Genomic DNA, 13,096 nt, shown 5'->3' with positions numbered 1-13,096 from the left:
TTGACAGGCAGATGCTACAGAGCGAATAAGGGGAACTGCCGATCTGAAGGGAGGTGAGCCTGGAAGCCCATCTTGTTCGCTGCGGCTCAGCTCGCTTTCGGGGGGCTACTCATGACCACAGACGCACACACCTACCCTCGGGGCATCCCCGCGCTCCACCGCTCGTGACCGCGCCTCCTGAGAGAGGCACCCACGCGGGGACCCAACGCGACCGCGCTCCCGAAGACCCACCCCCCCCCGGCCCGCCCCCAGCCGCCGGGCACCCCAATCCCAGAGCCGCGCACGTGACGAGCACTGCCTGCGATGACCTCATCCCTGGTGTGGGATGACGTCAAATTCAAGATGGATGGAATCACAGCGGCGGCGGCGGCTGCGGGTTGCGCGAGCCGAGTGTGAGCGGAAAGGGGCCCGGCGCCTGCCCCAGGGCTGAAGAGCGGTGAGTAACCGTCACGCTCCGCGCCCTAGGAGAACGTCGGGCCCAGTCGGGGGCTACGGCCTCTCCGCAAAACGCGGCCCTTTCCTGACGTAACTCTGAGGTGATTTCTCTCCTTTTTATCCTCCACCAGTGGGTTGCGGGCGCCTGGCCCTTTTACGCGTGCGCGGGGCCGCGGGCCTCACCGAGCATGCCCAGACTCCCACGTAGTCGCGTGTGCCTTTGCACTGCGCATGCTCTGTGCCCGCAGTTGGCCTCGCCCTCGCTACTACGCATGCTCAGCCACTGGGCCCACAGAGCTACTTAGTCTGGACGGGTGGCCTGGGTAGCCGCGGTGTTGGATCCGGGGTGCATGCCACTGCAGAGCCATTGAGACGCCGCTGCAAGCAAAGGCGCGCTCTCCGGGGCCGGTGGCGTGCGCGTGCGGGGCCGGGGAGCTGGCGGGCGGCGGGGCACCCAGCACTTGCAGCGGCTGGAGCGTGACAGCCTGGCAGCCGGCACTTCCGCGGTCACCTCCTGAGTTCAGGAAAACCCTTTCTTACCACCCTCCCCTCCCCCCGCCCTGGGCCCGGGGGTTTTTCCTCCGGAGACATAGCTCGGAAGACCTCACAGCAGATCACATGTTGGCCGGGTCTCACCATCTTCCAAATCTGCCCTTCTGCAGGGACTGCACCTTGTAGTCAAAGTACATATATGTGTGTTCCTGAGGCCCTGGGTTGTGGAGACCCGCACAGCACACTGCAGCAAGTGTGCAGGGGAAGGTTTTCTAATATGGGGCAGTGTAGGGGGGCATTGAGCAGCCCTCTGAAGCCAGGGATTTTTGTGTGGTGCGTGATCTACAGTTGCTTCCACATCCATGGACATCTGCATTACAGCATAGTCCGCTGGTTGTTCATCGGCATGACCCTGAGTCATAAGTTCATGAGGTTTGTCCCATGGTCCTCCCACTTTGTTGAAGAGGGCAAACGTAGGTTAATCCATGTTAGCATTTACACAGAAAACCCTCCTCCACTTCTGGTGATTAATCATTACCCTAAACCTTACCCCTAAATATTGACATTAAAGTGGAAAGGAAAGTAGTCACTTAAAAGTGACTCTTAATTCAGTCTATGTACTTAACAGCATGTTGTTTTTACTACTTATTGAAAAGTATAGGGCACATCAGTCTTAGGAAATAAAAATTGTCAATAGAAGCTCTCCCTTGAGGTATTAACAATATTATGTACTGGGGCATACTAGCTATGTGGACAATAAAAGCAACAAAATAGTTAACATAGAGGTCTCCAAGCATGGGGATAGTTGAGAAGCCATTTTAATTGTCCTAGTACTAGACCTGATTGAAGGTTGGATTTACGGATATCAAAGATTGGCCAAAGGGCAAAGGAAAGAGAATACTTTTTTTTTTTTTTTTTTGCCTTAGGTAGCCTGGCTAGCATCACCCCAACCTAAGGGAATGTATGAAGACAGCAGGTGTGAGAGTATGGGTCACAAGTTACATGTAGGACAGTGGGTTCCCTGAAGATGGATCTGTTCAGAAAACAGCCAGGGGCTAGAGTCTCTGAGCGAGATACAGACAGAATCAGTCTGGCCCCAAGAGCGCAGGAAAAGCGGAGAAGATACTCGGGCTCTACAGTCTTTAGAGAGATAAGGATGAGCAAGTTTAATACTCCAGTCTAGGGAGCTTCCTGTGCGCGGTGGACACCTGCTAAGCCTTGTGCTAGGAGTTCATAGGTGAAAACTGGCTTTTGTGGGAAGCATGTAGGGTCTTCTGAGGGTTCCACATACAAAAGCAGATGCATTGAAATCGCCATGTGGTTACTGCAGAGGGATGAAATGTTGCTGTTGGCAAATTACAACAGCTTTATCTGTCCATATGAATCTTTCTATACAAAGTGGCCAAATAAAGGAGAGATAGAAGATACTTTTAGGTTTCAGAAGACGGAAGTGCAGGTTTGTGGGTTAGGTGGTAAGGAGTGCCACTGTCCAAGGCAATTCCTATAAAGGAAAACATTGAATTTGGGCTGGCTTACAGTTTCAGACGTTTAGTTCATTATCATCATGGTGGGGCCATAGCATCTTCCAGCCAGGCACAATGCTGGAAAAGGAGCTGAGAGCTCTATCTCTTGATCCGAAGGCAGCAGAAGGGAACCATGTCCACACTGAGTGTACCTTGAGCATAGGAGACCTCAAACCCCATTCCTACAGTGACACACTTCCTCCAACAAGGCCACAACTCCTAATAGTGCCACTACCTATATTTTATCCAAGCATTCACACACATTAGTCTATGGGGGCCATACCAGAGCCACCCAGATTTGCTACAGAGGTGAGTTGTCATCAGTCTGAGAAGTCTTGTATGCTAGTTTGTAGTTTGGGTTTTTTATAGGAAATAATAATTTAAGAAAAAACCAAAAAAGGAAAGTCTAAAACAGGGCAGTGAAGTGGCCAGTTTTATTTAGAGAAAAAAATCAAAGAGCTTCATTTCTAGTCCTTAATTTAACTGAAGTAGAGACTAGAAAACAATCACATATTGTGTGGGATTCTAAGTTGGTCATCATAAGGAATGCCAAAAGTAATGTATTGGACCTTAAAGAGCTTGCAGTTCTGGTGGGACACACAGCCAGTTAGCATGTAGCAGTGGCTAAACACAGTGTAGTCGTGTGCCTGCTTTGTGTGGCAAAGGAGTTGGCAGGAGGCATTTGTTTTTTGCCTTTTTGACAAGGGCTTGCATCCCACATTGGCCTTGAACTCATAATCCTCCTGCCTCAGCCTCCCAAATACTGTCACTGTAGACATGTGCCACACACTGTATTTTGTTTACCTGTTCTAAGCTTAAGTAAGTTGAGGACTATGTTTGTTTAGTTGGCCTGCTTTGATTTAGTGTACAGACCCAGTGACCTAAACACTACAAACTCGCTTCCTCACAGGTACAGAGGCTGGAAGTTGGAGATAAAGATAGTGTTGGCAGGCCAGGTCTCTCCTGGGGCCTCTCCCCTTGGCTTATAGAGAGCATCTTCTGTGTCCTCTGAGGGTCTTCCCTCCATGTTTGTCTCTGTTCTAATTGTTTGTTCAAAGATACCAGTTTTATTGGATTAAGGCACATTTAACTTAATTAGCTATGTAAAGACCTCAGCTCCAAATATGATTGCCTTTTAAGGCGCAAAGGTTAGGACTTCAACAAACAAATAGGCATGTTGACTGGGCATGGTCAGCCCTCCAGGACTCCCGAAGGGTTAAAACTTGAACTGAGTTGGAAAAGGGGTTTGGTGAAATCTAGGATGGTTCAGGTTGACCGTGGAGGAGGTCGGGTGGAAGGTTATGTTTTAGGGACAAAAGCAGGAAAAAGCCACAGTAGGTAACTAAAGAATTTTAAGTAGTTTGAATACAGGTATCTATAGAGGCTTGAAGGGTTCATCCCCCCACCCCCCCAAGTTTGTATTTTAGCCTGTTCTGTTTTAACTAGAATAGATGGGACTATAACTTTACTCAGTATTGCATTAAGATGGTTCCTGAGCTCCCTCTGCACCCCTGGGGACTACACCACTGTCATACCTTTCTCTCCATCAGGACATTTAGCACACTGAAACTCAGTTTTGGGGTTTCCTAATCTCTAGATAGTAGGGCTTTGTCTTCCTTGAGAACCCCTGGGTAAAGAATGTAATTAACATCTCTTAGATACATTTAACCATGCTTTGTACATGGAGAGGGCCGGTGAGGAAGCTGCGTTCATGGAGGAGATTGTGTGCTGGGTCACTAGTGAAAGCCTTGCTTGGGGAATCTAGCATATGAAGGACCAACATGAAAGACAGGGCAGGGGCAGGCATTGCTCAGAGCCAGCAGTGTTACAGAAGAGCCATCCTCCTGGCTGAGCATGACAGTCCGCCTTTGAAGCAAATTTGAGCTAGAGAGAGGGAATCTGAAATGTGTTGAAATGGAGCACAGTAACTTGACACGATGAAGGATCCCCTAAGCCAGCCTGGCCTTGAAACCACTTTAGATAATTTCTGAATGTCTGCAATATTACCAGGTAAGGAGCCAACTTCCTGTCAACATGTAGTAAAATCAAGTGGAGAGTGTGAGGGCTAAATCCAGAAGTGAGGGCTTGGGGAAGAGCTGTGTCTGTGTAGTCAGATGTTGGGTGTTCACCTTGTGTTCCACACATCCCTTGAGTCCCAGGATCATGTTAGGCTCTTGTAAGCACTCTCCAGCATTGCAAAGGGGCAGCGTTCCCAGAGTTTAGCCTTAGATTAGTAAAGGGACATTTCCTGCAGACCCGTAAGTGCATTTTTTGGCCTGTCCTAGAGCATAGGTCTTTTGTAATGCTCTTTAGCTAGGTACCAGTCTCTTAAGTTGAAGTAGGGGAGATCATTGTGAGTCCTCTGTCATCTCCTCGCCGTCCCTTCATAGTACCCTGTTGAGTTTTAGAGTATGTGCTTCCCTTTCTTATGCATCTGTCTCCAGAATATCCTACTCCAAAATTGCCTACCTACCTTAAACCTCATTCTGAGTAGCATAAGAATTTAAATACTTGGGTTGAATTAATTTATATTAAGATACGGATGCCTCACCTCATCTAGTGTATCATAGACATTTGTGTGATGACATTAAGTATTTTCACTGAGTTCATTTATGAGGGGCTTTAGGGTCCTTCTAGGAAGTTGACTTGAAGCCAGGACAAGCTTCAAGAGATTTTAAGCCGGGGCCCATCAGATAACGTTCCTGGGAGTTCTGAGCCTTTGAATTTAACTTTAATATCAAGCAAGTCCCAAGCCTTTTCTGATTTCCTACCAGTCACTCACTCATCCACCCTCCCACCTCCCGGCCACATCAATAGCCTCCTGACATCAGTGTTCTTCCACACTCTGTGCCTTCTTTACCACATTGTTGTCTGCCCAGTCACAGGAATGTGAGGTGCAGGAGAACAGGAAGCCAGCCAACGAACTCACCTCCCACCACCAGCACCTCTTATGATGCACAGTGTACCGCGGGCTCACAAAACACTCGGGAGAGGAAGAGAGAAGAAAGATGTGTACTTGCCAGGTGGGATTTGCTCTGCAGACTGGGCTTTTCACAAGTTGCTTTGTTTATGCCTCATGGGATTCCCACATTTTGTAGGTGGGGCTAACACTGAACAGGCAGGGCACTTATTCACAGAAAGGAGGAACAGTCTTGATAAGAGTATGCTCCTGATAGGTGGCAGTAGACCAAAGACTTCCCCATGTATAGCTGTCTACCATGAGCTTTTACCATAACAAATCTCCCCGTTCTCCTTTTTTTTTTTTTTGAATCTTTAGGAAACAACATTAAGTAGATCCATCCCAGATAGAGTTTGGGAAGGTATTTTTGTAGGGAGATGCAAGTGATAAGGAAGTCAGCCTGATTCAGAATCTGTTTTTTTAGGGGCGTTTGTCTCAGCTGCTTCTGCTTTTAATAGGCTCTTCCACAACTTGGTTGCTGAGCACCTTCCAGGCTTTTTTTTCCCCATTGTTAAGTGATGGGATTTCTGCATAATGAGTCAGGTGGAGACGATCAGGCCAGGGACATGCGGTTGTGTGGTTTGTATATGCGATCTGTTGCTTCTGTGGAGTTATAGTTAACTCATGGAGGAACGTGAGTGTGCTTTACCTTATCATTCATTGAGAAAGTGCACCCAGCAGCACAACTGCTCTTCCAAGGGTTGAGCAGCTAAGATATCAACAGGTCAAGTCTGGAGGATGCACGTCCCTAGCCACAGTGTGTTGGATTGCCAGCCAACAGTCAGCAGCTCTGCTCTTCCCCTGTGTTTGTTCTCTCGAGGCAGAGTTTATACTTTAGTTGCTAAACTCAATAAGTGGTTACACCTGCTGTAATCAAAATGCAAGAACTCAAATAGTCCTTGTTTGCAGGTAGACCAGGACTGGGGCCATTGCTTTCAAGTCCTCATAATTAAAGTGTAAAAGCAACCCACAAGTGAAGGTGAATCCATATCACCAGGTCTCTCTCCAGCCACTCTTCTGCTTAAGATCTCTACTGTCTTCATTTTGGCTCCCAGAACCCTTTGTCTATCTCAGGGTCATGACAGTTCCCAGGGTGACTCTTGTTCTCTCATATTTGTAGTGCTGCATTTACTGCCCCTGTCCCTTGCAGGTCCCCTCACCTTTCCCTCCAATCTCTTCCCCATGCTTTTGGTCCCTCATCTGGCTGGCTTTCACCTATGTCTGGTGGCTGTCGCCTGTACTGATCTCTTACAGTGTGCATAGACATTTTTCTATTCCTGTACATTGTACATTGTCAACAGATTGCTGTGTGCCAATCCTATGCAAGACTAAACTCCAGGAGCTAGGCTATGCTTGTCTTTTTTACATCCTCTGTGCTTAGTAGAGTTTTAGCACATTCTGCATGGATGCTAGCTTGCATCTGTGGTTTCAGGTTGTCTTGGTTCTTCTTTTAAAAATAGAGCCTGAGCCAGGTGTGGTGGCGTACGCCTTTAATCCCAGCACTCGGGAGGCAGAGGCAGGAGGATCACTGTGAGTTCAAGGCCAGCCTGGTCTACAAAGCGAGTCCAGGACAGCCAAGGTTACACAGAGAAACCCTGTCTCAGAAAAAAAGGAAAATAGAGCATGATGGAAAGGGCCTGAATATAGATGTTTGGACCGAGATTCCAGGGAACTTTGGAAAGGAAACAGAAAGATGTGCACAAAGATAAGATTGATAAGTTGTCACTCACCTGTGGAGCATCAGAACTGAATCCCTAGAAAAAGAGAAGCAAGGAGGGAAGCAGCCTGGTATCTCTGCCAAATCCAGCTCAACAAAGGCCGTCCTTCTCCCTGTCCTGGCAGGGTCCTTGGAGATACCCTTGACTCTTCCCATTGCCCTGTAGTTACTCCGTTAGAAAACTTAATGGCTCTGCCTTTACATCCAATGCCAGCCCCTGCCAGGTGATCCTGTGTCTGTTGCTTTGTCATCTGCTGTCCACAATGAAGCCAGAACTGTTATAATTAAGACATAACTCAGGCTTCTTGCCTATGGTCCTCCAATGACTACCCATTTCCTACATAGTAAAATTCCGTCACAGCAACCAGCCTTACAGCCTTGATCTTGTCCATGACTCTCAGCTGCAGGCCAGAAGAGGACACCAGATCACACTATAGATGGTCATGAGCCACCATGTGATTGCTGGGAATTGAACTCAGGACCTCTGGAAGAGCAGACAGTGCTCTTAACCTCTGAGCCATCTCTCCAGCCCGCTTTATCTGTTTTTTAATTGCTGGTTTCAAACCACTAAATTGAATTTAAAAAAAACAACCCACTTGAAAAAAAAAAGCAGACCAAGCTTTACTTTTGATCTGCTGTTTCCCCTGTGTCAACATCTTTAGATATTCTCAGTGCTACAGACTGCCAGTGCATGGCTGAGTCAGTCTTGTGGCAGCCTAAGCCCAGTGCTTTTCTGCTGACCCCTGTAAAAGATGAGACATGTCTTTACACAGCTGTGAGGTGCAATGAACTAGGAGTGAGTGAGAAATGGAAATGGCTGGCAGGAGAAAAAGGATCTTATCCAAGGCCTTGTTACAAGTGAAAGAGCTACATGTCACTGTTAAAGGAAGGGAACCCTGATTGTGCTAGCTTCATCTCTAATGGCAGAAATGAAAGGCCAGTAACAGAGCCACACCTCTGTCGCACATTGCACTCTGTTCTCTTTGAAAAACAAAGAGCCTGAGAGCCTGATCTCCAAGTGACTAGTAAAGGCTGATCCCTGGGATCTGGGAGCTGTGGACTTGTTAACTTTGGAGGACTGTGGGCAAGGAGCCTGAGGGTGTGTGTGTGTGTGTGTGTGTGTGTGTGTGTGTGTGTGTGTGTGTGTGTGTGTGTGTGTACGTACATATGCTTACACATGTGTGAGTACTCTCTGTGGTGCTGGTGATGGGATTCAGGGTCTTTTTTTTTTTTTTTTTTTTTTTAAGGTGTCATTTGTTTTAGAAATATTTATTTATTTATTATTATGTATGCAGTGCTCTGGCTGCATGTACACCTACAGGCCAGAAGAGGGCGTCAGATCACATTATAGATGGCTGTGAGCCACCATGTGGTTGCTGGGAATTGAACTCAGGACCTCTGGAAGAGCAGTCAGTGCCCTTAACCTCTGAGCCATCTCTCCAGCCCGGGATTCAGGGTCTTACATGTGAAAGAAAGTACTGTACCACTAGGCTACATCCCCACCTCTGTGACAGAGAGAAAGTGCTCATATAGCAGAGCCCACACATCGTGTCACATGAGAAATCTGCTTCAGCCTAGACCACCAAGGAGCGGGGGGCGGGGATAATATGGACCTTTTCTTTGATACTAAGTTAAACCTATTCTTACAGTCCTGACAGCCACACATTTGAGTGTTTACTGTAGATGCTTGTTCATCTAACCTTTGCCACACTCTTGCAAGAGTGCACAGTTGTTACCCTGCTTCACACACAGACGTGTGTGCGGAAGGCATCAGCTCATAGAGTGAAGCTGGCACCTAGGCCTCACATTTGGCCCCAAAGCTCATACTCACCCACCAAGTTGCCTTCTTTCGTCTTTAAGTTTGAAGAGAACTTCAGTGACCTTTCAGCTCAAATTCCTTAGTCAGCTTTATAGCCAGGCTAAAGTTGTTGACAGTTCATACTTATTAATACAGATGGTAAAGGTCTCACCTCTGTCTTCCAGATAAACTGCAGGATGGAGGGACTGCTGCATTACATCAACCCAGCTCATGCCATCTCTCTGCTCAGTGCCCTCAATGAGGAGCGCCTCAAGGGACAGCTGTGTGATGTGCTCTTGATAGTTGGGGACCAGAAGTTTCGAGCTCATAAGAACGTCTTGGCTGCCAGCAGTGAGTACTTCCAGAGTTTATTCACGAATAAGGAGAACGAGGCACAGACTGTCTTTCAGCTGGACTTCTGTGAGCCTGATGCTTTTGACAACGTTCTGAACTACATTTACTCTTCCTCCCTTTTTGTGGAGAAGGGCAGCCTTGCTGCTGTGCAGGAGCTGGGGTATAGCCTTGGTATCTCCTTCCTGACCAACATCGTTGCCAAAGCCCCTCAGGCTCCTTTTCCAGCCTGTCCCAACAGGAAAAGAGTGCCGGTGGAAGACGATGAGACCAGCTCTCAAAAGCGAAGTGTCATTGTGTGTCAGGGCAGAAGCGAAGTGCCAGGGAAAGCCAGTGGTTCAGCCGTGCAGGACCTCAGCCATGCTGCCCGGGCCTCCCCAAGTGGTACAGTCAAGACCAGCACCAGTAAGCCAAATGTGGCCAACCCGCCAGAGCAGCTTCACAGCCTGTCTGTAACTGAAAAGAGCTGGCCGAAGGATAGTGCTGCAGTGTATGCAAAGTCTCTGGAACAGTCTGGGGCTTTGGATGATCCTAACAGGGGCAGTTTGGTAAAGAGAAATGCAGTCCTGCCCCTAAAGCCTTCACAGGACAGGGAAGCCACAGACGATAAACCAAGGGTGAGTAGCCCGCTTCCCAAGGGGAAAGCTATAGAGCTGGCTCTGAAGAGACCACGGCCACCTGTTCTGTCTCTTCGTAGCTCATCAGAGACTCCATATCTCTTAAAAGAAACTAGCAAAGGAGGCGGCCAGGGGGAGGACAGGAACTTGCTCTACTACTCTAAGCTAGGCCTGGTGGTCCCATCCGCTGTGCCCGCTTCTGCAAACCAAAGCATTGACAGAAGTGGCCCTCTGGTGAAAAGCCTCCTCAGGCGGTCACTATCTATGGACAGCCAGGTTCCCGTCTACTCCACGTCTATAGATTTGAAATCATCCCAGGGATCATCCACAGCGGCAAATGAGGCACTGGGCAGTGTGTTCTGTGCGATGTCTCAAAAGTCATCTTTAAAAGATTGCAGTGAAAAAAAAGCCCTGGATGACAGGCCTCAAGCGCTCCAGCCTCATCGTCTCAGGTCCTTTAGTGCTTCTCAGTCGACAGACAGGGAGGGGGCCTCCCCTGTGACTGAGGTGCGCATTAAGACCGAGCCCAGCAGCCCGCTGTCGGACCCCTCAGACATCATCCGGGTCACTGTGGGAGATGCAGCAGCAGCAGCAAGAGACCTGCCCCTCAAAACAGAGGAAGACCAGAGGGATATGAGCAGACTTCCAGCAAAGAGAAGGTTTCAGGCAGACAGAAGGTCACCTTTGAAGAAGTCCAGGGCAAGTGAGCACGGGCCTGCCGCCTCAGAAGAGAACTGTAAAGGGGGCAGGAGCCCTCCTTCCCTTGACAGCAACTTCCCAGATTCTGACTTAAACAGAGAGGAGTTTGGTGAGTTGGAGGGGACGAGACCAAACAAAAAGTTTAAATGCAAACATTGCCTTAAGATTTTTAGATCAACCGCGGGTCTTCACCGCCATGTTAACATGTACCATAACCCAGAGAAGCCTTACGCTTGTGACATCTGTCACAAGAGGTTTCATACCAACTTCAAAGTGTGGACACATTGTCAGACCCAACACGGCATAGTGAAGAACCCATCGCCAGCCTCTAGTTCCCATGCAGTTTTGGATGAGAAATTCCAAAGAAAGCTGATTGACATAGTGAGAGAGAGGGAGATTAAGAAGGCCCTGATCATTAAGCTGAGGCGCAGCAAGCCTGCCTTCCAGGGACAGAGTAGCTCCCCAGCACAGCAAGTCATCAAGAGGAACTTGCGCTCCCGAGCCAAAGGGGCCTACATTTGTGCCTACTGTGGTAAGGCATACCGCTTTCTCTCTCAGTTTAAGCAGCACATAAAGATGCACCCGGGAGAGAGGCCCCTCGGAGTGAGCAGAGCTTCTAAGCCGAAAGAGCGGGCTCTGGCACGCGCGGTAGAGAGCAAGGAGGTTTACCCGTGCCGCCTCTGTAATGCTAAGCTCTCTTCTCTTCTAGAGCAAGGCAGCCACGAGCGCTCGTGCCGGAACGCCACCGTCTGCCCTTACTGCAGCCTCAGGTTCTTCTCCCCCGCGCTGAAGCAGGAGCATGAGGGCAGATGTGAGTACAGGAAGCTGACGTGCTTGGAGTGCATGCGCACCTTCAAGTCCTCCTTCAGCATCTGGCGGCACCAGGTGGAAGTGCACAACCAGAACAACATGGCTTTAGCAGAGAGCATCTCCCTGCCCACCCTGGACCACAACGGTGAGGTGGCAGCTGCTTCCAGGCCTCAGGCCGAACCCAGCAAGGTAAACTACGTAGCCACTGTGAAAGAGGACACAGCGTTTAGCGATTCTTCAGAGCACGTGAACTTCGATTCTGAGGACTCCTCCTGCCTCCCTGAAGACTTGAGTCTTTCAAAGCAACTGAAAGTCCAAGTCAAAGAGGAGCCCGTAGAGGAGGCTGAGGAGGAAGCTCCTGAGGCCAGTGCAGCTCCCAGGGAGGCTGGCCCTAGCAAGGAGGCCGGCCTATGGCCCTGTGAGAAGTGTGGAAAGATGTTCACGGCACACAAGCAGCTGGAGCGACACCAGGAGCTGCTGTGTTCCGTGAAGCCCTTCATCTGCCATGTATGCCACAAAGCCTTCCGTACCAACTTCCGGCTCTGGAGTCACTTTCAGTCCCACATGTCTCAGGCCACAGAGGAGCCTGTGCAGAAAGAGGCAGAGGTGTGTCCTGTGCCCACAAACTCCCCCTCACCGCCACCTCTGCCACCTCCACCACCCTTGCCCAAGATCCAGCCCCTGGAGCCCGACAGCCCCACAGGCCTGTCTGAGAACCCAGCTCCAGCCACGGAGAAGCTATTTGCACCCCAGGAGTCAGACACACTCTTCTACCATGCCCCACCCCTTTCAGCAATCACATTTAAAAGACAGTTTATGTGCAAGCTCTGCCACAGGACATTTAAGACCGCCTTCAGTCTTTGGAGTCATGAACAGTCCCACAATTAAAGGACCTACCCCTCTCACCTGTCACAGAACAGCAGGCCCTCGGCTTGTAAACTGTGTCCTAAGACAAAATATTAAATAATAATAAAGGTTGGGAATTGTTATGTTTGAATTTTAAGTTTGGGATATATTAATACTGGCTGGGAATGTCCTCACAGCTTTAGAAACAAACTCTGAAATACTGTGGTTTTGGACCTCGGCTGCAGGGGTTTGAGTCTGTTACTGCTGAAGTTGGGTTAATGTTGGTAACTGCATGGTGCCTCATTCCAAGGCGTCACTATAATCACTTGATTCATATTTTTGTTGTTTTGGTTTTTGTTTTCTGGGTAGTAGGATGCTAGGGAAGTGCAGTTGTTTTTTTATTTGTTTGTTTTTTGTTTCTTTGGTTCTTTTGTTTTACTATTACAGACACCTAAGTTTGAGGTAACCCTTAGCAGTGTTTCTAAGACCAAAAAGAAGAGGTGTCAATTTGCAGTATTGAGTCAGATTTGAGAATACTTAAGCAATAAGAAAAGACAAACAAACCCCCACTATAGTAAATTATCCTGACACTTGATAAGACAAATACTTGGTATTTTATGTCCTATGAAACTTTCTTTTTGTATGAAAATTGTGAGATTTTTAAATCAGCAATAGTCACACTTAGATTTTTTTATAAAATAACAAGCTATCAGTCCCTTCATATAATCAGTGATGGGCACGTGCTGAGGAAGGCAGAGTGACGGAAGCATGTTTGTGGGGTGCTTTACAGCCAACAGCAACAGGTTACTTGAGAAAGCCGCTGAACTCTGGTGTGTTCTCTACATCATA

General features: G+C 48.5%; 1 protein-coding gene across 7 annotated transcripts; it reads left to right on the top strand.

Annotated features, from left to right (window-relative positions):
• The first annotated feature begins 307 nt into the window (after positions 1-307).
• Zbtb21 (zinc finger and BTB domain containing 21) lies at positions 308-12,588 on the top strand. Of its 7 annotated transcripts, XM_051150325.1 has the most exons (4): positions 330-536; positions 5,330-5,473; positions 9,110-9,275; positions 11,301-12,586. In XM_051150325.1, exons 2-4 carry the CDS (start codon positions 5,459-5,461, stop codon positions 12,287-12,289), a joined length of 1,170 nt encoding a protein of 389 aa, XP_051006282.1. In that variant the 5' UTR covers positions 330-536; positions 5,330-5,458; the 3' UTR covers positions 12,290-12,586. The 7 variants fall into 7 exon arrangements, with proteins under 7 accessions (XP_051006277.1, XP_051006282.1, XP_051006280.1 ...); XM_051150320.1 differs by having other exon boundaries at positions 308-436; positions 9,110-12,588; XM_051150323.1 differs by having other exon boundaries at positions 330-436; positions 5,336-5,473; positions 9,110-12,588.
• The last annotated feature ends 508 nt before the right edge of the window (positions 12,589-13,096 follow it).

The sequence above is a fragment of the Acomys russatus genome, chromosome 8 (genome assembly GCF_903995435.1).
Source record: "Acomys russatus chromosome 8, mAcoRus1.1, whole genome shotgun sequence".
NCBI classification, from domain to species: domain Eukaryota; kingdom Metazoa; phylum Chordata; class Mammalia; order Rodentia; family Muridae; genus Acomys; species Acomys russatus.
This window is presented reverse-complemented; position numbering and strand designations above follow the sequence as displayed.